General features: G+C 52.1%; 1 protein-coding gene across 3 annotated transcripts in view; it reads left to right on the top strand.

The window, feature by feature from the left end:
- Positions 1-24,033, top strand: part of SH2D4B (SH2 domain containing 4B) — a 92,218-nt gene that overhangs the window by 46,334 nt on the left and 21,851 nt on the right. For 2 of the 3 annotated variants that reach the window (XM_070616746.1, XM_070616754.1), the window contains 2 exons: positions 16,061-16,277; positions 20,249-20,373. In XM_070616746.1, the coding sequence (XP_070472847.1) occupies positions 16,061-16,277; positions 20,249-20,373 (342 nt within the window). Of the gene's footprint in view, positions 1-16,060; positions 16,278-20,245; positions 20,374-24,033 lie in introns of all 3 variants that reach the window. The other variant, XM_070616737.1, reaches the window with a different exon arrangement.

Below are 24,033 nucleotides of genomic sequence, written 5' to 3'. Positions count from 1 at the left end.
TTTTACTATTATATGCCCTGGAGAAGGTCTTTTTGCATTGATGTAAATAGGAGTTCTATTGGCTTCATGTACTTGTAAATCCAGTTCTTTCCCCACCTTTGGGAAGTTCTCAGCTATTATTTCTTTGAAGAAACTTTGTGCTCCTTTCTCCTTCTCTCCTCCCTCTGGAATACCTATAATTCTTATGTTGCTTTTCCTAATTGAGTCAGATATTTCTTGAAGAATTTCTTCATTTTTAAAAAATCTTACTTTTCTCTCCTCCTCTACCTGAAACATTTCTATATTTCTGTCCTCTAAATCACTAATTGTGTCTTCCATAACATCAGCTTTATTATTTAAGGATTCTAGATTATTTTTTATCTCATTAATTGTGTTCTTCATCTCTAGAATTTCTGCTTGATTTTCTTGTTAGAGCTTCAGTCTCTTTGGTGAAGTACTTCTTCTGTTCATTAATTTTATTCCTGAGCTCATTGAACTGTCTTTCTGAGTTTTCTTATAACTCATTGAGTTTCTTTATGACAACTATTTTGAAATCTCTGTCATTTAGATTGTACATTTCTGTGAGTTCAGCATTGGTTTCTGAAGACTCATCATTTTCCTTCATCTCTGAAGGGTTACTGTAGTTTTCATCGTGTCTGATGAACTGATCCTTTGCTGAGGCATTTGTAGTAGTTTCAGGTTCAGATTCCACCTGCCACCTCTGGGTACGGGGGGTGGGGACAGGAGCTGTGTTTTCTGAACCCACTGTGTCTGCTGAAAGTTGTGCTGATAGGGCTTCTCTGCATTTTCCCACCGGCTGCAGGCTCTTAGTGGGTCACACACTCACGTGCAGGTGCTCTGGTGAGGGACCCCTGCCTTGGTAGGGGACGAGCTGAAATGGTGTGCTAGGCAGGAGTGGAGGGGCACTTTATTTTGTGTGCATGGCCGGTTCTGCACTCACAGCTGCTTTTCCTGAGCTGCTGCACTTGTTGGAGGCTCCCTCTTGGGAGCTGAGCCACACCACCTGGTGGGGAGCATTCCCATGGATGGGGCCATCATGGCATGGTGGGTGCTTCTGCGGCTGGGCTGCAACTCTGAAAGTGAAAGCTTTCTGGTGTGGTCCTGGCTGCCCCCTGCTTCCTCTTACAGTCATGCACCAGCTGCTGTGTGAGGACCCACCACCTAGATCGCTGCCACCATGGAGGGGGAGAGATCCACTCACCTCCTACTGCTTCCTGGGGATTCGTCTCCCTCACCTTCAGATGTATGGCTGTGTGGATCTCTCAGATGTCCTATTGTGCTTTGTATGCAATCCTCTGCTGGTTAATGACTGTCTGTTCAGTTGTAACTTGTGGGGAGAGACCAAGGGAACAGCTCACTACACCATGATGCTGATGTTACTTGGGAGTATTGCTATCTTAACAATATTTTTTCTTCTAATCCATGAGCATGGGATGTCTTTCCATTCATTTGTCTTATTTAATTTCTTTCAATAATGTTTTCTGGTTTGCAGTGTAGAAAGTCCTGTACTTGCTTTGATGAATTTATTACTAATTATTTATTCTTTTTAATGCTACTGTAAATGGAATTGTTTTCTTAATTTCATTTTTGGATCATTCATTGCTAGAGTATAGAAATGCAATTGACTTGTATATTGATCTTGTATCCTATAACCTTACTAAACTTGTTTATTAGCTCTAATAGATTTTTTGTGTATTTCTTATGATTTTTTTTATCTACAAGATAATTTCATGTGCAAGCAGAGATAGTTTTACTTCTTCCTTTCCAATCTAGATTTTTAAAATTTCTTTTTCTTGCCTAACTGCACTGGCTAGATCTTCCAATACTTTGTTGAATAGAAATGGTGAAAGCAGGCATCCTTGTTTTGTTCCTGATCTTAGGGGGAAAGCTTTCAGTTTTTCATACTTAAGTACCAATTAACCACTCAGCTGTGATCTTAGCTGTGGGTTTTCTGTAGATAACCTTTATAGGTTGAGCAAGTTCTGTTCTTTCATAGACTGTTGAGTATTTTTATCTTGAAAAGGTGTTAGATTTAGTCAAATGCTTTTCCTGCATCTATTAAGATGATCATGTGCTTTTTGTTCTTTATTCTATTAATATGGTATAATATTTCATTGAATTTCATACATTGAATCAATCTTGCATTCCTGGCATAAATCCTACTTGTTCATAGTGTATAACCCTTTTTATATGTTGCTAAATTCAGTTTTCTAATATTTTGTTGAAGACTTGCATCTGTATTCATAAGAGATATTGGTCTTTAGTTTTCCTTTCTTGTGATTTTTTTCTGGTTGCGGTGGCAGGGTAATATTGGCCTCAAAGAATGGGTTGGGAAGTGTTGCTTCCTCTTGTATTTTTTGGGGAAGTGTTTGTGAAGGATTGGAATTAATTCACCTTTAAACACACGGTAGAATTCACTAGTGAAGCCATCTAGTCCTGGAATTTCTTTGTGGGAAGTTTATTTTTAATTAATAATTTAAGCTCTTCACTCATTTTGAGACATTTTTCTCGAATAAATGTTCCCCATATTGCTTCAAGCCTTTGGTTAATTTCTAGCATTCTGAGAAAGTTGATTCTGACAATTTTTGCCAGTGTTGTCATTGCTTTTACGGAGGAGAGCATTTTCAGAGATCTTTAATTCACCTTTTCCACCAATACCCTCTTAAATCTATATTTAATTAATTCAAGGCCCATCCTAAAACACCCAGAACTTCTCAGAGCAGATTCAGAGACATCACTGGTCTGCTGGTGAAGGGGATGAGTGGGAAGTATTTATTTTTGTGTTAGATTTTTAAAAATTCCATGTGACCTAATATATAATCAAGTTCTTGAAAAGAAACAAGCAAAATAGAAATTGAAAAAGTGAGAAATTTATTAAAAATTTTTATTTAATTTTAATTTCATGTTTTACATTTTTTTGCACCATGAGGCCATTGCGATTATTTTTTAAATATTGGCCCTGAGCCAACATCTGTTGCCAATCTTTTTTTGTCTTTTCTCCAAAGCCCCCCAGTACATAGTTGTAGGTCCTTCTAGTTGTGCTATGTGGGATGCTGCCTCAGCATGGCCTGATGAGTGGTGCTAGGTCCATGCCCAAGATCCGGACCAGTGAAACCCTGGGCCACTGAAGTGGAGCATGTGAATTTCACCACTTGGCCATGGGGCCAGCCCCGAGGCCATTGCAATTTTTAAGATCCTAGTGTCCTCCCTACTTCTCAGCAATGAGGTAGGATGACCAGATGATCGCAGGTCCTTGAGCCATGGCAGCCTGAGGGGTGTGTGCCTGAGCCCTGAGTGGACATCATCCTGAAGGCAGAAGCCTTAGAGCACCAAGGCCTGCATGGTTCACACCTCATCTCTCAACCATGCCTTCTGTCTTCCTTTCCCAGGGACTTGATGTCATAGTCATAAGAGAGCTTGAAAACCAGGCCCTCCATAGGGCTGTTGTTCTCATACTTGTTTCTGCTGAAGCCCACAGGTAAAGCGGTGTGAACAAATGGCCTGGTGAAGAGGATGTGGGGGCCCTTGGTCCCTTAGCCCCGTGTATTCTCCCATCGCCTGTGGCTTCAGGAGCCCTTCCATGAAACTCTTTGTTTCTCTGTGATACATTTTGAACACTACTGGCTTGACTGAGTGGCTTCCCTTAAGTTAAAGTCTTCTTTTCTTAGGGAAAATTCCTTTCTTCCCTAGTGATCTCTGTACTAGGCACTTTGAATCACTGAGAGCACAAGAGATTGTGTCATACAGATAGAACTGAATCTTGGGCCCACCCAGCAGTGTAAGCAGGGGCAAACTCTCCTGGTCCACCTGCTGGAGCACCAGAGAAGTGAGTCCATCCAGCTCTTCAGCTCGTCCTTACCAGGGCATGAAGGGAGGGGCCCCTGTCAGGATTTGTTGGAGACAGCAAAATGACTGGTTCAGAAGGATCCTCGATTTGGAATAGGAATGGAATTACTCTCTGGAATGCGTGTGTATGTCATTGAAATTACAATGGGATTTTGCTTTTAAGTCTCCACTTCTTGTTGCTTGGGTGCTGGTGTGCCCTTAGGGCTGGGGAGGAAAATACAGGTGGAGTCCCTGACCAGAACCATGTCCTCTTTCCCCTGTTGACCACTTCTGGCTGTGGCATCTGTGTCTCTCTGTAACAGCCACTTCCTCCTTTCAGACCTAACATTACAAATGCAAACTTTGGGTTCAAAGCTCATGTTTCTTCAAGGGCAAATGCATGGGAGGGAGAATGTTCCACCTACTCGTTGATAACTGCTCTTTAAGTGTTTCATGCCCATTCTCATAAGGGTTAGAATTGTTTCAAGAATTGCCAAATATTACCGATAACTATGTCCTCATTAAATTCAACTGAGTGCCCCAAACTCTGAGCGTTCACAAGCCTTAGGACGTCATTACTCATCTGCTTAGAACAGCCGTGGAGCAGAGTGGAGTCATTTCTGCTTTACTGATAAGGAAACTGAAGCTCAGACTCAGGAGGCAGGTTGGGGGATCCTGTGCAATGAAGGTCTCATTTTTCCTTACTCCTGGCCTAGTGTCTGGCCTGTGGATTAAGTGTCCTCCAAAACCAGGATGGAGGAGGGACGTCTTTGGCCATCAGCCTCACGGGGCCTCCTGAGATCTGTGCCCACGACTGCCACAGAGAGGCGATGAATGCTCATTGATTCCTGCCTGTGATGCATCCATTCCAGCATTTCAGGATTCCTTCCTGAAATGCACTTATTGATGCTGTTCCTTCTGCTAAGATGCCCTTCCCACTTTCTTTACCCCCACTTTTCCCAAACTGAATGCCATTTCCTCCACGGGGTCTCTCTGAATACTCTCCCTTCTTGGATGGAAAAAGGTATTCCATGTATGTGGAAACCAAAAGAGAGCAGATGTAGCTGTAGCTATATCAGACAAAATAGACTTTAAGCCAAAACAGTAACAAGAGTAAAAGAAGGTCATCGTATAATGATAAAGGGTGAATTCATTAAGAAGATATAACAATCATAAATACATCTGGACTCAACATTGGAGCAACTAAATATACAGAGAAAATATTAACAGATCTGCAGGGAGAAATAGACAGCAATACAATAATAGCAGGGGATGTCAATAACCTACTTTCAATAATGGGTAGATCATCCAGTCTGGAAAGCAATAAGGAAATATTGCATATGACTGTACTTTAGATCAAGTGGACCTAACAGACGTGTAGAGAACATTCTATGTAACAGCAGCTGAATGCACATCCTTCTCAAACACACGTGAACATTCTCCAGGATAGATCACGTGTGAGGCCACAAAGCAAGTCTTAACAAGTTGAAGAAGATTGTAGTCAGAAAAGACACTTGATATGATTTCAATGGGATGAAACTAGAAATTAATAAGAGGAAGAAAACTAGATAATCCACGAATATGTGGAAATTGAACAACACACTCCTGAACATCCAATGGGTCAAAGAAGAAATCAAAATGGAAATAAAAAAATATCTTGAGATGAATGAAGTGGAAAGATAGCGTACCAAAACTTATGGGATGCAGCAAAAGCCCTTCTGAGAGGGAAGTTCATAGCAATTATGCCTACATAAGGAAAACAAAGATCTCAAATAAACAACCTAACTTTACACCTCAAAGAACAAGAAGAAGAACAAACAAAGCCCAAAGTTAGCAGAAGGAGGAAAATAACAAAGATCAGAGCCGAAATGAATGAAACAGAGATTAGAAAAACAATAGAAAAGATCAATGAAACTGAGCGTTGTTTTTTTGAAATGATGAACAAAATGAAGAAACCTTCTGCCAGACTAAGAAAAAAAGGGAGAAGACACAAAGAAATAAAATCAGAAACGAAAGAGGAGACATTGAAACTTATCCCACAAAAGTACTAAGGATCATAAGAAACCACTATGAACAATTATACTCCAACAAATTAGATCACCTGGAAGAAATGGGTAAATTTCTAGAAACATACAACCTACTGAGACTGAATCATGAAGAAAGAGAAAAATCTAAACAGACTAATTGGTAAGGATATTGAATCAGTGATCAGAAACTTCCCAACAAAGAAAAGTCCAGGACCAGACGGCTTCACTGGTGAAGCCTACTGAACATTTGAAGAATGAATTGATATGAATCCATCTCAAAGTCTTGCAAAAAAAATGAAGAGAGGGAATACTTCCAAACTCATTTTATGAGGCCAGCATTATCCTCACACCAAAGCCAGATCGAGACAATACAAGAGAAGAAAATGACAAGCCAGTCTTGATAAGCACAGATGCAAAAATCCCGTGATGTTTTGCTACAAAATCTTAGAGCATTTGGACAGGCCCTGTGGAGGAAATGGCATTTGGTTTGGGAAAAGCAGGGCGGAGGGCGTAAAGAAGGCGGGGAAGGGCATGATAGCAGGGGGAACAGCATTGCACAAAGGCAAGGCCAACTGTGTGCGCAGGACATGGCGTGCGTTTTGCTGTGGCTGCAGCCTGGGGTTGATGGTGGGAAATGATGAAAATGAGGCTAGAAGATAAGATGGGCCAGAGCTAAAGACGAATTTATTCATTTAAATTCAGAACAGATGAAGAGAGAGGTGGAAAAAGAAGTCAGAGCAAAGGTTATACTGAAAAAAAACAGCAGTGAACAATTACAACGTGAAGTCACACGAGGCTGGCTACTGTCGTGTGGGGGAAGGAGCACTGGGCTGGGAGTCCTGTCCTAGCTCTGCCACCTACTGATGGGACCTTGAGCAAGCTCTAAGACGCTCCGTTTCTGCATTTGTAAAAAGAGGGTGATGACGCCGAGCTGAGGCTTGTCTGGAGGGTGAAATGAGAGGAGGAAGCTGAAGAACTTTCTAAGTTGTAAGGGGCTGTCACTCACCAAGCGATCCTCTTTTAGGCGACGAGATGGAAAGTTATGGGCTGGGCTGGTGTTTTGTGGGAGATGGAAATCGTTTGGCCCAGGTCCTGCCTGTTTGCTAACTAATGTTCTGTGTGGCCACCGAAAATGGAAAAACCTTTGAAAGAACAGAGAAAAGACGGGATAATTCGGGCGCTGTGATTTTGGTTCCTCATTTTATGCTTTCTTAAAGAAGGATGAGCTCCATTCCGGAGCCTGTCATTCAAACCCTGCAAAACCATTCTGCAGTCAATTAATTTAATAGGAGAGATATCACGGGCCATTAATCTACCGGGAGCAGCGGTTTCTGATAAAACACCCAAATTAAATCCCACAAATTGGAAGAAGAGGGAATTGCTCCCTTCGCTATCTCATGAAGGCGGAGTAGTTACTCGTTTCAAACAGCACAGCAGGCTCTGGATTCGGGCTTCTGAGAAGCTCCGAGTGTATCAGGCAGAAATTCATTTCATAATTTCTCAACTGTGAGCTTGCAGGGGTAACATCTCGTTTCCCCGAGATTTAGAGACGAGCCAGCACGATGTAGTAAATGAGATTATTTACAAAAACTGGAACTTCATTGTTGTTGTTGTTTGATTAAAGTGTGAACAGTGTTTTGCAGCCGCCGGCCAGGCCTGTGTTCACCCCCCCGGCTCCCTGCACTGTGTGATTCTGGTCGGGGCCCTGACCTGCTGTCGGTGCTCCAGCAGCCTCACTCCTTGCTGAGCTGTCGTCAGAGCCGGGCGAGCAAATGTGTGCTTATGCCCGGGCTGCAGTCCAGTTATGTTGCTATACGCTGTCAGGAAGGAGCGTGCCCCGGGGTCTGGGTTTAACGTCGGTGATTCTGAAATGCTGTGTGATGGAGACAGGCTGTGGAGACGGGGCGTGGTCTGGAGACTGGGGTGGGGCAGAGTGGAATTCAGGGCTGGAAGGAGAGCTGAAGGATGACGTGAAAGAAGGGCCTTTTCTGTCCACTGAAGGGATGGGCGATTGTGGACATAACTGGTTCGAACTGCTCCTCAAACTCCACTTATTTTTGGTTTTAGAACTCGAATAATGCCAGCCTGAGCCCCACATGCCCCATTCGTGTCCTGCTTAGGGTTGTCTCTCCGCTTTTGAACTGCTCAGGAATGCCTCGGGGCTGTATGTCAGCTGAAGTGAAGTCACTGCATTTCCCACTGGCCTGGGGAGCCCTCTGGCCTTAGGAGTCCCTTCGGTTGCTGTGGTGGCCACAGGGCTCATGGCTGGCAGCCGTCACATGGCAAGCAGGGCGAGGATGGGTGGAGCCACCCTCAGAAGCCTTGGGGTCAGGATGGAGCGAGCCCTCTCCTGGCCTTGCTCGCCTGCGGGTGGGCCTCCTTGGTTCCCTGAGGCTCATCTCTCAGGGTCCATCGTCATGGTGCCAAACCCTCCATTCCTCAGGGGACGGCTGCCCCAGCCGGCTGAGTCACCAGGGGCCGTGCGTATATCCTTCAACATCTGGGCCCCCGTGTCCCTTCCTTGGGCGTCAGGAAGCATCGCCGTTTCCTGGACAGGAGCTCCCAGCCCTGCACCACTCCCCACCTCCACCCCGTGAGCCTAAACGGGGTGGGCCCTTTCTACCAGGGCGTTCTGTTCCCTTAGCTCATGGCGCACACAATGGTAGCAACCACAGTAAATGCATTTAGTGACCCTTGACCCCGTGCCAGGAACCGTCCAAGCCCATCTACATACCATCTCATCTATGTCTATGAGGCCCCCATCCTTCAGATGAGGAGAAAAAGTACAGACATGGGAGTTCAAGTTGCCCCAGGTCACGTGGAGCAGGAAATGGAGCCGAACTTAAACGCATCTGCACACTTGCACAATTTAGATCTTTCTTGGTGCCTTTTCCTGTTTACAGGATTATTCCCTAATTTTCCGGGACGTGATACTATTCGCCCAAAGGTTACTGCAAACTGATGCTAGTTTGAAGAGTTTGGCTTCTCGGTAGGATGTCGCTGGATTGTCTGAATTCCATAGAGCACTGGGCCCAGCGGGGAGGGGCCCGGGAACCAGGGCAAGCTCACCAGAGGGGTCTCGTCAAGAGCGGCAACTAAAGATCTTGCACACCCTCGTGCCCTGTGGGTCCTTCCTCCTGGAACCCCACGGCCCCTCTGCCTCCACACGTCCAACCCCGTCCTCTCTCCCCCGCAGCGTCCTTCGTCGCCTGGCTGTCGGACGCAGAGACCCTGCTGTCCTTCAGGTCTGTCGCTTTTGCTCCCTACCAATCCCCAAACTCAGGAAATTGTACGGATCCTACTTCCTGAGTATTTGAGCTTACGCCCCGCCTGCCCATTCTCCAGGCCCTGTCTTCACTTCGGCCCCCCTTGCTCTTTGCCCAGATTTCTATTTTCCGAGTCTTCCTCCTTGTTCTTGTTAGATTCGTTCCCAACGCAGCAGCCCAGTCAAGCTTGGAAAAGTGCATACGGCATCCGCTCTTCTCGTTAAAGCCTTTTGGTGGCTCCCCATCGCCCTTTAGTAAAGCATTAAAATTCCTTAGCCAGCGTCTGTGGCTCTCCTAAATGGCCTTTTCTGTTTCTTCATCCAGCCTCCTGCACCCACCCTACAGGGGCCGCCCTTCCCCCACGCTGACCCATTCCAAGAGGGATGCCCCAGCTCCCTCCTGCCTCTGAGCCTCTGGCCCTGAGCCTCTTCTGCCTGGAATGCCTTCTCTTCTGTTGGTTGAATCCTGGGGTCCACCAGGTGTCAGCTCAGCTGCCCTTCTCCGCAGGGTTTCTCTGCGTGGATCAGGGTCCCTCCTCCGGGCCCCACAGCACCGTGCACACAACCGGCTGCTCCCCTCACCCTTTGCTCCCATGCTCCCCCTGCCAGATAGTCAGCTCTCGGGGAGGCAGCGACTGGGCCTTGCTCCTGGCGGCATCTGCATTCCTGGCACCAGCCGGCAGCTGGCTGATGTAGTGACCTCGTGAGGTTGAGAAAAAGTCACCTGTTCCTCCAGACGCTGCAATGCCACCTGCCAGAAGGCTGTTCCAGGACTTGTGCCAACTGGTGACGATCGTGCGGTGCCCTCACCCCTGGAGTTGCGTGCGGCACAGAGCTGGCACAGAGAGGGCGCTAAACACACACATACTCAATAAACGTCCACAGGCCGCCCAACGATGGTGTACAGAAACCCTGTCTCTTGCCGCGACCAGCCTGGCTGTGTTTCCGGAGCGAAGAGGAAAACCAACTCCTGGTGTCTCTCTTCAGTGTCGAGACTGAGCTGGAGCCTCGAGCCCGGATGAGGACGTGATCCCAGAACAGCCTAGCAGTTTGGGCAGCCCTGGACGAAGGATGGCACTGCCCTTATTTTCCACGGAGGGAAAACGCAGACCCAGGGAGGTGAAGACTTGCCGTAGGCTAGACAGAGAGCTAGGAGCAGAGCGAGGCAGAATGCTCAGCACCCCCATCCCCACGCCCGCGGCGGCTGGCTCCCAGGTCTGTCTGCGTGAGGTTGGGCTGCAGACACTGGGAGACCCCCGGCTTCTTACTGAGCAGGAGGGACCCAGGCTGGGCAGGTGGGAGCGTCCTTGTGGTGGGAGGGCAGAGCTGGAAGGGACCGTCCCCTCTGATCTACAGACGGGTGGACTGAGGGGTGGATGTGGGCACACACATAGCTGACGGCGACACCTCGCAGGTCTTTGATTCCCAGCGCAGTGCTCATGACGCCAGAATGTTACAGAATCCCCATTTTTTTATTGTGGTAAAAAGTACAACATAAAATTGACCCTTTTAACCATCTTCAAGTGTGTGGTTCAGTGGTGTGGAGCACGTTCACATTGTTGTTCTACCATCACCACCGTCCATCTCCGGAACTTTTTCATCTTCCCAAACTGAAACCGTCCCCACTCAATGACAAGTCCCCATCCTCCCAGCCTAGCCCCGGAGACCTCTGCCCTCTGCTCTGTGAACACAGCGACTCAAAGTAGATGTGGGACAGACGCAGAATCATGCAGTGTTGTCCTTTTGTGTCTGGCGTGTTCACTCCGCACCATGTCTTTAAGGTCCATCCGTGTGGTAGCAGGTGTCACACTTTCCCTCCTTTTCAAGGCTGAATAATATTCCACTGTTTATCTATTCCTCCGTCGATGGACATTTGCTTGCTTCTGTCTTTTGGCCACTGTGAATAATGCTGCTGTGCACATGGGTGGACAAATATTTGTTTGAACCCCTGCTTTCATTTCTTTTGGGTGTATCCCCAGAACTGGAATTTCTGGATCACATGGTAATGGTGTGTTTAGTTTTTATGGAACTGCCGTGTCGTCTTCCACAGCAGCTGCACCGTTTTGCATTCCCACCAGCACGGCACAGGGGTTCCAATTTCTCCATATTCTCGCCCACACTTATTTTCTGTTTTTTTTTTAATTAAAATTGTCTATAGCAGCCATCCTAATGGGTGGGAGGTGGCGTCTCCTTGCGGGTGGTCCATGTTTACTGTCTAACTCCAGGCTTTCATGGGAGGCCCTCAGCGTTTTCGTGCTGTCTCAGTCGTCCTCACAGTGCTTCTGTGAGATGAAGCTCACGCTCCCTATAACAGACGGAGAAAGGAGACCGGGAACCTACCTTAGAAACGGGAATGGCCACGTGCCCCTTTATTCTGCGTGCAGTGCGGGCCCTTGCACGTGCTGGACAGGTCTGCGTGGCGTCAGAACATGGCCGTGGGAGGAAGCAGGGGGCTCCGTCTGGCCCTCACCTCTGTGGTGGGTCCTCCGGGGCACAAGGACAGTCCCGTATGTGCTGGCTCGGGGCACAGGATGCTTGTGGCAGCTCCTAACGTGGCTCCGGATGTCCGTCTTGGTTGTTTTCCCTCCATGAGTTCTGGCAGATCCATGGGACGCAGCCCGAATCGTCCCCTGATTCTGAGAAGGAGCTAAAGCAACCTTTTAAGATTTTGAAGCATCATTTAGGGTGAGCTGCTTGAAAACTGACCCAGAGCAGATGCCAGGTTATTGATAATCACGGCGCCTCCCGACCCTGGACAGCCAAGAGCTGCTCATGACTCCCTGTCACCTGTGGCGATCCCAGGGCTGACGAAAATAAAAATTTCAGCTAACACTTCCTGTGGTGCTTAATAGGCACCTGACACGGTTCTACGTGGTTTATATTATCTGCTCTCTTAATCTCCATAACAACTTTATGAGGACTATTACTATCTCCATATTTCTCATGAGGAAACAAAGGCCCAGAGTGGTTAAGTAACTGGTCCAGTGTCACACAGCTGGTGAATGCAGTTGGGGTCTGAACCCAGGCAGCCTGGCCTCAGACTCAGGCTCTGGCAGATTTGGAGACAGGATCAAGGTCAGAGCCCGGACTTAATAAGACATTACTTTTCCAAAGCACTTCATAGTTTGCAGTGTTTTTATATGTTTTATTTAATCTTGCTAATAACTCGTTGAGGAAGCCATTTGCATCGTTCTTATTTGCAGATGTGCAGACTGAGGCCTGGGGACATTCGGGGTTTTCTGAGGAAAGCAGGTATAGAGTGCTGGCGAGGCTGTGCAGAAAGGGGGTCCCTGGTGCACTGTTGGGGGGAACGTAAACTGGCGCGGCCACTGTGGAAGACAGTGTGGAGGTGCCTCAAAACGTTAAAAACAAAACTAGCACGTCCTCCTGCAATCCCAGGTCTGGGTACACATCCAAAGGGAATGACAACAGGTGACTGGAGACACGTCTGCCCTCCCGTGTTCATGCAGAATATTCATAGGAGCCAAAAGACGGAAACTAAGTGCCCATCAGCGGATGAAGGGATGACGAGGATGTGGCGTGAACACCGTGGGATGTTATTCACCACGAGAAAGGAGGACATCCTGCCGTTGGCGCCAGCATACATGGACCTCGAGGGCACTATGCCAAGTGGGATAGATCAGAGCGAGAAGGACGAATACTACATGATGTCACGTATGCGTAGAATCTGAAAAAGCGGATCTCACAGACACAGAGCAGGATGGGGGTCGCCAGGGGCTAAGATGGGAGCTGGGGAGGAACGGGGTTGGGGGGCAGCGGTCACAGGGCATGGACTTGAGTTGGAAGATGAGTACATTCTGGGGATCTGATGCCCAGCGTGGTGACTGTCGCCAATACTGCTGTAGTACGTGCTGCAAGGTTGCTGAGTGACTATATGTTAAATGTTCTCACCGTGAAAAAGCAATGAGGATTATGTGACGGGTTAGGTGTCAGTTATGGTGGCAATTGTCACAGTATAGAAACGTATCAAATCAACACATTGAATGCCTTAAACTTACACAAGGTTATATGTCAGTTATATCAAAGAAAAACGATGCAGGGGGGCCGGCCCGGTGGTGCAGTGGTTAAGTACGCACATTCTGCTTCGGTGGCCCGGGGTTCGCCGGTTCGGATCCCAGATGCAGACATGGCACCACTCATCAAGCCATGCTGTGGTAGGCGTCCCACATATAAAGTAGAGGAAGATGGGCACAGATGTTAGCTCAGGGCCAGTCTTCCTCAGCAAAAAGAGGAGGATTGGCAGTGGAAGTTAGCTCAGGGCTAATCTTCCTCAAGAAAAAAAAAAAGGTGCAGGGAGAGGAAAAGAACAAGACAGCTGTTCTGGAGCTGCCCGTGCCCTGTCTGACCGCACGTCAGTCCTTGTCCACAGCCAGGCCAGCAGCAGGGTTGGCTTGCCGAGGCCTGGTGGAGGTCTGGTCCTCACTGGGTGCCTGCAGGGTGGCTGGACTGCGACATGGACGTGGCTGCTCAGAGGAGGGTTCACAGAGCAGCGAGGACTTTGTGGAGCCAGGTGCAGAGTGGGGGCAGTGCAGAGGCGCCGGGGCTGGGAAAGCAGGTGGGTGGAAGAGCTCACCCTCTGTCCCGGGTGCCGTAGAGCCCTGCAGGCTTTGGGGAGAGAACAGCGGGCTGAGGGCAGGGCTGGGGGAGGCTGGGCTCCGTCTCTGAGTGATGGCGGCTAGGGGCCTCACCTGGCTGAGTTGCGAGAACCTATACGTGACTTCCTGGTTGCACGTGACTTCCTTCTGCAACCTGTCTGCCTGGCGTCCGTGAGCGTCGCTGTCTCTCGGGGTCACCAGCAAGGTCGCCAGCCTCTGTAGGGCACAGGCCTCTGTGTTTAGTTTGCAATCTTGTGACACAAAGCCCGTGCCCGGTGTCCTGGCCTTGCTGGGCCTCTCACCACTGTGTAGGGCGGGCGTGGCGTTCCCAGGATCCAGAACTTACAGACAGGCCACGGGGCACCGAACCCAGGTTTTCTCCCTGGGGTGGCTTTTTCTCTCTCTTCCTTCTCTGGGAAACTCCTGTTGGCCTGTCCAGACCCAGTCAGATGCCCGTCTTCAGCCATGGCTCCCGCTTCCTCGCGGAACAGGAGTGTTGCTGCCCCTGAACCCTGAGATTCTCTGCCAGTCGCCGTCTTCACTGCGTTAGGGGTATTGATGCATCTTATTTCCCCAGCGTGGCTCTGAGTGCCTTGAGGCAAAGGGCTGTTCTTGTCGTCTCTGTACCCAGCTAGGACCCGGCACAGTCGTCCCAGAATGTGGACCGCCTGCCGACTGTGCTCGAGGAACCGGAATACAGCAACGAGTGGGCCAAGGAGAGTTGCCCGCCTGCCCCCAGGGAGCCCGCAGCCACTGAAATCTCTGCGTGTGACCTTGTGACCTCTGTTCCACAAATGCCTTCTGAGGGTCAGGCTCCACGCGGCCTCCCTCAGACCTGGGGGACGTTATGTTTCAAGGAAGGGTCTCGGATATCTTGAGCAGTAGATCAGGGCTGTTTACCCGCTGGCCCCTCCAAACACAGCAGAGCCCAGTCCTCTGGCTGGGGAGGTTGTAGGTGTCGCTGCGTGGGTGTGGATGGGGTTAGAGCTGAAATAGACCATGGGTTTACTCGGGGCAGGGAAGGTGACCTGCTTGGCTAGTGCAATCACGGGTCACACACAATCAGAGGGACATGGCCAGCTTCAGAGTCCTCCACAGAAGGGCTGGATTTTCGAGGCAGACGGGGGCCTGACAAGATGCAATCAGACTACAAAATAATTGGCTTTAATTCTAGACCTTGCCTCCTGTGCCCTCCCATGGCCGTCTCCCAGGTCCAGGACTCCCTTTTGAGTTTTAGAAGCAGTGACAGATGCACAGGTGTCTTTCCAAGGCCACTTGGCTGAGGCGGGGCCCGGCCTCAAGAAAGACAAAGAGCCGGGAGGCTGGAGAGAAGGGCTTCTTGGGATCTGGAAACCTGTGGAGTGACAGCTATCAGAGGATCCTCTCCCCGCTCCCTCCAACACACTCGCCCCCCCAGATGCCAAGGCCGCTGGAAACCGCAGAAAAAGGGTGTCAGAAGGGGGACACCAGTGTCCCCAACAGCTCGTCCTGTGATCACCGAAAGGATTGTTCCTGGCCTGGCTTGGCCACTGACCCTGCTGGCAAATCACTGCCCTTTCTTGGGCCTCAGTTTCCCCATGAGGAACATGAGAGGCTTGGACTGGATCGTCTTAAATGATCTTTCGGGTTTTGTAGGAAAGAGCAGGGGCTCTGGTGTCAGACACGTGATTTTACAACAAAGGAAGCTTGAGAGGTGGGGTCTGTGTGGTGGGAAGAGATGTGGGGGTTTCAGAGCCACATGCTCCTGCGTTCCCAGCCTGGCCCTACCCCTGATCAGCTCTTTAACGTTGGGCGAGTTACTGACCTCCCTGAGGCTGGGCTTCTGTGCAGAAAGAGTGGTGTGCCCTCCTCCCTCGGGAAGAGGCTACAACGAGATATGGCAGGGGAAGCCCAGAGCCCAGGCCTGAGGCGGAGAGAGCCTACAGTCATGTGGGTGATGGGGTGGTGTCTGGACATGCCGACACTTTGATAGGTGCCCTTGAGCCTAGGTGGAGGGGCACCAGGTTGGAGAGGCCACTCTGAGCAGGGCACTCCCAGGAAGGAAGATACATGGAGATGGAACCGTCCAGAGGTTGCTGGCTCATCCTGGAACAGGGTGGCAGGAACAGCCAGATAACCCTAAAGTGCCATGGGGTCAGCTGGCTAGGGCTCTGCCTGCCCTGCTATTCCGGGGCTCTGAGCCTCCATGCAGCCCATGTGGGTGGATCCAGGTGGGTCCTGGGACTGTGGGTGAGTCCTGGGGCTCCCAGCCTGCGCCCAGCCCCTGCTTGCACAGTGTACAGCCCGGGTGGCGGGGCTGGGCGAACATGCTCTCTATCCCTTTCCAGTGCGTCGGTCCAAGGCGGCGGACGAGGAGCGGAGCCGCCGCGCCCAGCGCGCCCGGGACGAATACCGGCGCCACTCGCTGCGCGCCATCCAGAAGGGCACGGTCGCCGGCCTCAGCTCCATGTTCCGAGAGCTCGGCCAGAGCCACGAGCAGGAGGCCAGACTCTGCCACCACCTGTCAGGGCCTGGTCCGCCGGGACCCCTCGCCGTGCCTGCCAGGTGGGTTGGGGGCTCCGCGTCGGGGGCGGGGGCTCGCAGCGCGGAAATCCTGTTCGACTCTGCCACCGAATTACGGTGCAATTTGGGGCTAGTCGTCCGCTCTGCGGGCCCCAGCATCCCAGTCTGTGTAACCGGCAGCAGCGGGAGGGGAGGAGTCCGGATGGGAGGTCTCTGACTCTGGAGTGGGGCGTCCTAACCTTTTTGGGGTCTAGGATTCCTTTGAAAATCTAAACAAAGCTTTGCGCGCTCTTCCCTCCAAAGTGCGCGTACATAAATACTCCAAGACGTTTGCGTATACTTTCAAGCGCTTAAAGGTCCGCAAGACCCCAGGTGAAGAGCTTGTGATGTAAGACCTCAGGGGGGTTAAATAGGGCCTGCAGCCTGGAAAGCAGGGCCGGCCGCGGTTTGTACCCACGGGGGTCTGATGCGTCCCGGGTTCTGAGAACGGGTGTGCCGATGAGCGTGGGTCGGTGCAGGAGGGTCCCACACACAGCGAGTCTCCAGAGGGGTTTGGCGAGGGCGCTCAAGTGACCGCCCATGGTTGCGAGGACAGAGGTCAAGAGGTAGCCTGGAGCCTCTCCATCTTCCGCCTGGGCCCGCCCTGGGCCAGCCCCAAGGTTGGTCCCCCGCTCCTACATGCACCATGGTTGTGAGCAGCTGCGGCCCCAGGGAGGGCTGGACCAAGAGCCGGCCTGCTCCCTGGCTGTGGTTAATCCGCAGGACGTCCCTCCATCCCCAGATGATGGAAGGCTGTCAGAGTTTTGTGGGATCTGGGATTATTCATAACCCCGTTCTCCTCCCCTTCTCCCTCCCCTGCCGTCTTGGGCATGCTGACTACATCTGCATTTCTTCCTTTCCTCCCGCTCTCCCTCCCTTGTCATTTATGCGACTCCCAAAACACATAAAGTGGTTGCAAAGACATATGGAGAAGAGGCTGACTGACATCCTTGCCTCCATCTCCTCTGTTCCCCTCCCCCACAGGAGCCGCCCTTCCTGGTCTGTGCACCCTCCTAGTGCCCTTCTGCAGTTGCCAATGCAAAAAGTTCTATGCCCCTGTTTTTTGTTTTATTTTAGTTTTTTTGCATGAAAGGTAGCATATTATGCACATGGTGCTGCATCTTGATTTTTTCCCATTTAACTGTATTTTGGAGGTCTTTTCATATCAATTCTTAGCTATTTATTTTTACTTGGTTTTCTCATTACAGCTGCATGGTATTCCACTGCAGAGATGTGTCATAATTCATCTATCAAAGACGATACTAACGGACATTGTTGGTGTTTTAAATCTCCGGTTATTACCAATATTGCCCTTAATGAGTAACCTCGTAGACATTAATTTTACACACAGACAATTATCGTCTGTGGGGGAGATTCCCAAAGGTGGGGTCACTGGTCAAGGGTGTGCTAATGGTTATTGTCAACCTGTGGTCCGCAGGGTGGGCCCGGTGAACGCATCACCTTTTAGCCTCGCCCGCAGTGAGTTGTCAGATAATGTCTCAGTGGAGGTTTAAATTTGTTTTTCTACTTGTGAGTGGGCAAAGGGTTTGTGTGTATTTAGGAGCCATTGTTGTTTCCTTGTCTGTTCATGCCCCTCCCTGCTTTGTCACTGTGCCTTTGGTCTTTTCCTCATCCATTCCCAGGAAGTCCTGAGATATTAGGGACGAGGACCGTTTTGTTTGCGATAAGCTCTTTTCTCAGTTTCTCATTTGTCTTTCGACGTTTGCCGTGAAGGTTTCTGTCGCCTGGGAATTCTTGATTTCTGTGAGGTCGGATTCTATGTTTCCTGGATTTGAAGATTTAGAAAACCTTCCTCCCCTCCTGCTGTTTTTAAGGAAACAGATGGTTTGTCCTTCAGGCCCCGGGTGTGTGAACCATGGGACCCCCTGGCTCCAGGCTGCTGCATGCAGTGGTCAGAAGGGGAGCCGTGGCCGCCACCCTGAGCCGGGGGGACCCGGGGCCGTGAGATCCAGGCCCCGGGAGAGGCCGAGTCTCAGCCTCGCTCCTGTGGCTGCCCCGTGGGCCTGCCTTTAGCGCTGCGGACACGGCTTGTCGAAGGGACGGGCTTCCAGGCCCAGGAGCGAGGCTTCTGGCCCGGTGGCCCTGTGGAGCATCCCGTCCTGGCATTTATGTTCTGGTGAATCAGATTCTCTGCTTAGAAATGGAGAGAGAAGAGTGAACGAGTTTCCTTTGCTCTTATTTCTAACATTCTCTTGCCTCCTAAGGAGAATGAGTCCTAGAAACTGGCGGATCCGCCCCCCCCCACCCCCAGCACAGTTATTTATTGGGGAAGCGAGTAAGAAGGCAGAGGCCAGGCAGCTGTCATGTGCTGCCTGATAAAGAGGAACGGCATCTGGGGTTACTGAGAAGGGCCGGTCCCTCAGGGCGGACACGCAGGAGCAGGGCTGGAGGGAGGGCGTGAGGGGAGCCCAGAGGTGGCAGCAGGAAAGGGGACGTTTGAGAACCGACTCCCGCGATGATGGCTGTGAGCCATGTGATGGGACCTCACCTGCTGTCTTTCTTGTGACATCCTTTCTAAAATTCACACCCTCCACTGCTCTGTGTGTGTGAGTGGGTTTGTTTTAAGGCAGTAGAAATATGAACTCGTTCTGGGGTTTGCAAGGAAGAGGCAGCTGAGGTTTATTTTATGGAAAACGGTGACAACAGTGGGGGTGCTAAATGCCAGTGCTCCAGGGGCAGATACAGCGGCAAAGTGAGAGCTTACCAGATTTCTCTCACTCGGTGGGAAAGACGGAGAGGCTGTGGTTGTTGGAGCTGGGTCAAAGGCTCGTCCTCAGATGCTGTATTTTTTTGTAGTTTGACCATAAATGGACGCAGTGTGATCTCGTCGTTGTCGTTAGTGCCATCAAATCAATTCCAGCTCCTGGAGGCCTGTGGACAGCAGAGTGGGGATCTCTCTGGTCTTTTGCGCCATCTGCTCCCCTTGTGTCGCTCTATCATGCAGGGCTCTCTGCTATTCACAGGGTTTTCATGCCCATTTTCTTCGGAAGTGGGTGGCCAGGTCCTTCTTCCTGGTCTGTCTCAGGCTGGAAGCTCCCATGGGGGACCTGCTGGAATGTGAAATGCCGGTGGCAGAGCTTCCAGCATCACAGTGACATGCAGCCGCCACAGTGTGACAGCCGACAGACGGGGATAGTTCCTTGACCGGGAGGCCAGGCCGTGGTGTGAGAGCCAAGTCTTAACCGCTGGGCCCAGGGCTGGAGGTAGCATGCTCGCTGCATGTCAGCTCAACACGTGGTTGGTGTGTGCCTGGCGTGTCCTGTGCTGTGCTTCGTGCTAGTGTGCAAAGTGCCTTCAAGTTCCTGGACTCAGCGAATTCTCTCCACAGGAGCCAGTGTGGGCATCCTGGGTGTTCAATCTCACCGTGGCCTTCTCCCTCCTCCCTGCTCCCTCCTCCTGCCTCCTCCTCCCCCCTCCCCTCCTCTCCCTTCCTCCTCCTCCCCCTCCCTCCTCCCTCTTCCCATCTCTTTCTCCTCCTCCCCTCCCTCCTCCTCCCCTCCCTCCTCCTCCCCCTCCCTCCTCCCCCTGCCTCCTCCTCCCCTCCCTCCTCCCCTCCTCCCTCCTTCTCCCCTTCCTTCTCCTCCTTCCTCCTCCTCCCTTCTCCTCCCTCCTCTTCCCTCCTCCTCCCTTCTTTCTTCCTTCTTCCCTTCTTTCTACCTTCCTCCCTCCTCCTCACTCCTCCTCCTTCCTCCCCTTCCTTCCTCCCCCTCCTTCCTCCCCCTCCTCCTCCTCCTCTTCCTCCCTCCTCCTTCTCCCTCCTCCTTCCCCCTCCTCCTCCTCCCTCCTCCCCTCCTTCTTCCTCCCCTCTCTCCCCCTCTTCCTCCCTCCCTCCTCCCTCTTCCTACCCTCCTTCTTTCCTCCTCCCCTTCTCCACTCCTCCCTTCTTCCTCCTCATCCCCTCCCCCTCCCTCCTCCCTCCCTGATGCTCCCCCTCCCCTCTCTCTTCTCAGCAGGGCCTGGGAGCGCCCCCTGCGTCCTGTGTCCAGAGCAGCCATCGTCCGCTGGTTTAAGGAGGAGCAGCTGCCTCGCCGAGCCGGCTTTGAGAGGAGCACCAAAGCCATTGCCCCCTGGTTCCACGGTAGGACTGCCTTCAGGGCTCCCAGGGCAGATAACTCCCACGTCCCTGCATCTCTCTGGGGCTGGGAGGAGGTCCTGAAGGCCTGCTGTCATTGGGGACTTGGGCCTCTGCTCAGTCCGCTCTGCCCCCAAGCCTGGCCCGTCCCCCAGCATTGGGACTCGGCTGTCCTGGCTCGCCTGGTGAGGGGAGTGGGGAGAGGTCCCGCGTCTGTCCTTTGTTTGCTGCTGAGGGTGCTGAGTTCTCGGCACAAGTGTGGATTTCTGGGGGGCACACGCTGAAACACCAAGTGACCTTTACTGAGGCCTAGAGACCGGGGCACGACGTCTCTGGGCAGAGTCTGGGAGTGGGCTCACTCCACATTCCGAATGGTGCTCCGCTCCCTCTGCCGGGTGGGACGAGCCCTGCCTCTCGCCCCGCAGCCTCCTTGGCCGTCTGGGGCTCCTCAGAGGCGTCTTCTCTGTGCTCACAAGACAGTGAGCTGTCGTGGACCCTGACCTCCCGGTGGGCAGGGCACCCCGTGGTCTGGGCCTGTGCCCCAGATGCTGGCCGTGGGCCGGCGCACAGCAGGCTCTGAGCAGACGCCTGTCGGTTAGGTGACAGAATGGCTGACCAAAGAGGCCGGAGGCGTCTACACAGAACCCTGGAGCCCGGAGGCTCCTGGAGTATCTGATCTCGTCATTTCACAGACAAGAGAACAGGCCTGGGAGGGGCGGGTGGTTCACAGAAGGTCACAGGAGACTCATAGGGTGGAGTTCAGGAGTACATCTCAAGCCTCAGGGCCCCAGTCCAGCCATCCGACCGCCTCGAGGCCTCAGACATGGAGGCAGGATCCGGCTTCAGTTGAGACTTGCTCTGGAGAGAGAGGACTAGTTTCCCTCCTGCCCGCTGCCGCCCCCACTGTGGCCTGCACTTCCCCTGGCCGTGTTCGCTGCCCACCTGCTTCCTGGCCAGTGTGTTCGCACTTGCACCCGGATGGAGAGGTGAACCCGGTGTCGCGGTGGCCAGAGAGGGAGGCCTTCGCAGGCGAGCTCTGGGCATGACTCCAGCTCTGGGAGAGGCAGCTGGAAGGGTTAGAGGAAATTGTGCCACGGCGAGCACGACTGTGTGCACCCGCATCCCCGCCTGCAGGAGCCCGGAGAGTTTGTCGGCTGTGAAGCACAGGCATATCCAGATGGGTGGCTGCGATGTGGCCCTGTGAAGGGACTGCCCGAGGCCCCAAAGGTGATGGCAGCACCCAGTCCAGGCTGCAGGAGTGTCCTCGTTGGTCTCTCTCTTTCACTGGCCCCTCTACAGTCCATCCACAGCTCTGGCTTTGCCCTGTTCCTCCAATGGGCCATTTCCTTCTCCACCCCAGGCCCTTTGCACTTGCTGTTGCTCTGCTCACTGTTTCCCTTGCTTTGTGCATGGCTGACACGTTCTCATTTCTCATCTCAAGTGTCCCCTCCTTGGAGAGGCCTTCCATGGACCCTTCACCTTCTCCAGTTTCTCTCAGTTCGCCCTGCTCATTTCCTTAAAGCTGCTTACCTAGTGGGTATTCATCTTGCAATTTGCTTATTGTCTGTTCCCCTTCCTGCGTGTAAGCCTGCAAAGCTGAGGACCTGGTCCGTCTTCCCTGGTACCTGCCATTGTAAGCATCCCTGGGGACCACGGATGACGGTGGGAGTGCAGTGCAGTGTCAGAGGGGGACAGACGCCGGTCTCTCCAGTCTTGAAGAGCAGCCTCGCTTCTCTGCCTTGGGCCCTGGTGGTGTGTGAGTCCCCATGGGGCCTGATGGGGAGGTTAAGCTGGGAGCAGCCAGGAAGCCCAGTGCCCCAGGCGAGGTCAGGCTTGCGTTCGCGGTCGGCTCTGGGCTCCTCGGGGCTGAGGCTCAGGCATCCCGCGTTCAGCCCTCCCGTCTGCTGCTGACCCGCCGTGGGGTGGGGCGCAGAAGCACATCCGAGACCCTCGCCGTCTTTCTCCGTGGCCCCTGTTGCTGAGCTCTCCAGCTCAGTTACCCTCGCTGCCGACGTATCGGTCCGATTACACCTGATTGTGCCGCGGTGACGAGTGACCCAAAGTCTCAGTGACTTCCGCCAGCCGAGCCTCATTTCTTACCCGTGTTGATGCCCACTGGGCATTGGCTGTGGCCTTCTATCCGGCCCTCAGGCTGAGGGGCTGTTTCTGTTGGAAACTCTGATCGTCCCATGATGGACTGAAAGGTGGCCTGGCCAGTCATGTGTTGGCTCCTGAGGTTCTGTCTGGAGCCCGCACCTGCCGCTGTCGCTCCTGTCTCTTGGGCCGGCCTGGCATCTGGGGTGTTGACGGTTTCATTGATGACAGAGTCTGTTGTGACCACTGTCCACTTCTGGGGCCCTTCCCTCTCTCCGGCCTCCGAATATCTGACAGAAGGATGGGGTGGCCCTTTAGGGCTCAGAAGGAAGACAGCTGGCCTTTGCGGGTGACGGAGCCACGTGCCTGGAGCTGGTCTTGGGATCTCCTGTCCTGGAGCCCCTGGGAGCTTCCGTGGGAACTGCTGACTTCCTTTCCGTTTCACGTGTCCTCGTCGTGGGAGCACGGCGCCAGCATCTCCGGCGTCTGCGTGGCGGTGGGGGTAGCCGGGATGCTGGTCGCTCCACGGGGCTTGTGGCAGCCAGAGGAGAAGGCAGGACGGAGATGCTCAAACTCGTCTTTAGCTTTGTTTTCTACAATTTTGTGTTGTCACAGGACAGACAGAACAGTGATTTCATTCTCGTGGCTTATATAACTGACTTAGCATTCTTCTGACAGTTCTGCTGTAAAGCGGGCATGTTGCTCATCCCCAGCCTGGAGCTAGTCAGTGACAAAGTTTTCATTGATCTGTGACAGAATGAAAGAACAAAACTCACATCTGGAGGGTGACCGAACTCTTCTTTGCTTGCAAAGGACTGCGTGGTTCTAAGATGATCTTCTTTCCTTGGTTTCAGTGTTAAAATGTCCTATCTTTTATGAATTGATGGTAATTGTAGGCAGTAGGTTTTTTTTTTTTTTTTTTTGGTGAGGAAGATTGGCCCCGAGCTAACTTCCATTGCCAATCCTCCTCTTCTTTTCCTTGAGGAAGATTGTCCCTGAGCTGACCTCTGTGCCCGTCTTCCTCTACTCTGTATGCGGGATCCCTCCACTGCATGGCCAACAAGTACAGTAGGTCCACACCCAGGATCTGAATCCACAAACCCAGGCTGCCAAAGTGGAGCGTGCAGAACTTTAACCACGGGCCACGGGGCTGGCTTCCAGCAGTGGTATTTTTGTATGTTGCCTTTGCTCAGAAAAGCAAAAAGGTGGCAGCCCCAAGTTGGTTTCCACACTCTTCAGAGTTAACTTCGCTCATATGTAAGGTCCCAAAGTCTGGACCAAAGACTGGTAGGGTCCAGCTTGTCTCCCAGTGTGGGAATTCCCGACAGAATCCCAGATAGGACGCCCCCGTCCTAGTACACAGAGGGAGGCTGCTGCCCCGCAGGCTGCCTGCACCATCTGAATGTCAGGGCAGCCCTGCTGTGGCCGGGCTGGGGGCCCTTCTCTCCGCTGGTCTTGCTGGGCATCTCACTGGGGCAGCTCTGCCCCGTGTCTCTCTCAGGCTCCTCCTGGGACCTGTGGGCTGGCCCCGGCCTGCTCTTCTCCGGGACCAGAGAGCAAGCAGTGCATGCT

The sequence above is a fragment of the Equus przewalskii genome, chromosome 1, assembly GCF_037783145.1.
Source record: "Equus przewalskii isolate Varuska chromosome 1, EquPr2, whole genome shotgun sequence".
Lineage (NCBI taxonomy): Eukaryota > Metazoa > Chordata > Mammalia > Perissodactyla > Equidae > Equus > Equus przewalskii.
Note: the sequence above shows the minus strand (reverse complement) of the source record. Positions and strands in the feature narration are given on the sequence as shown.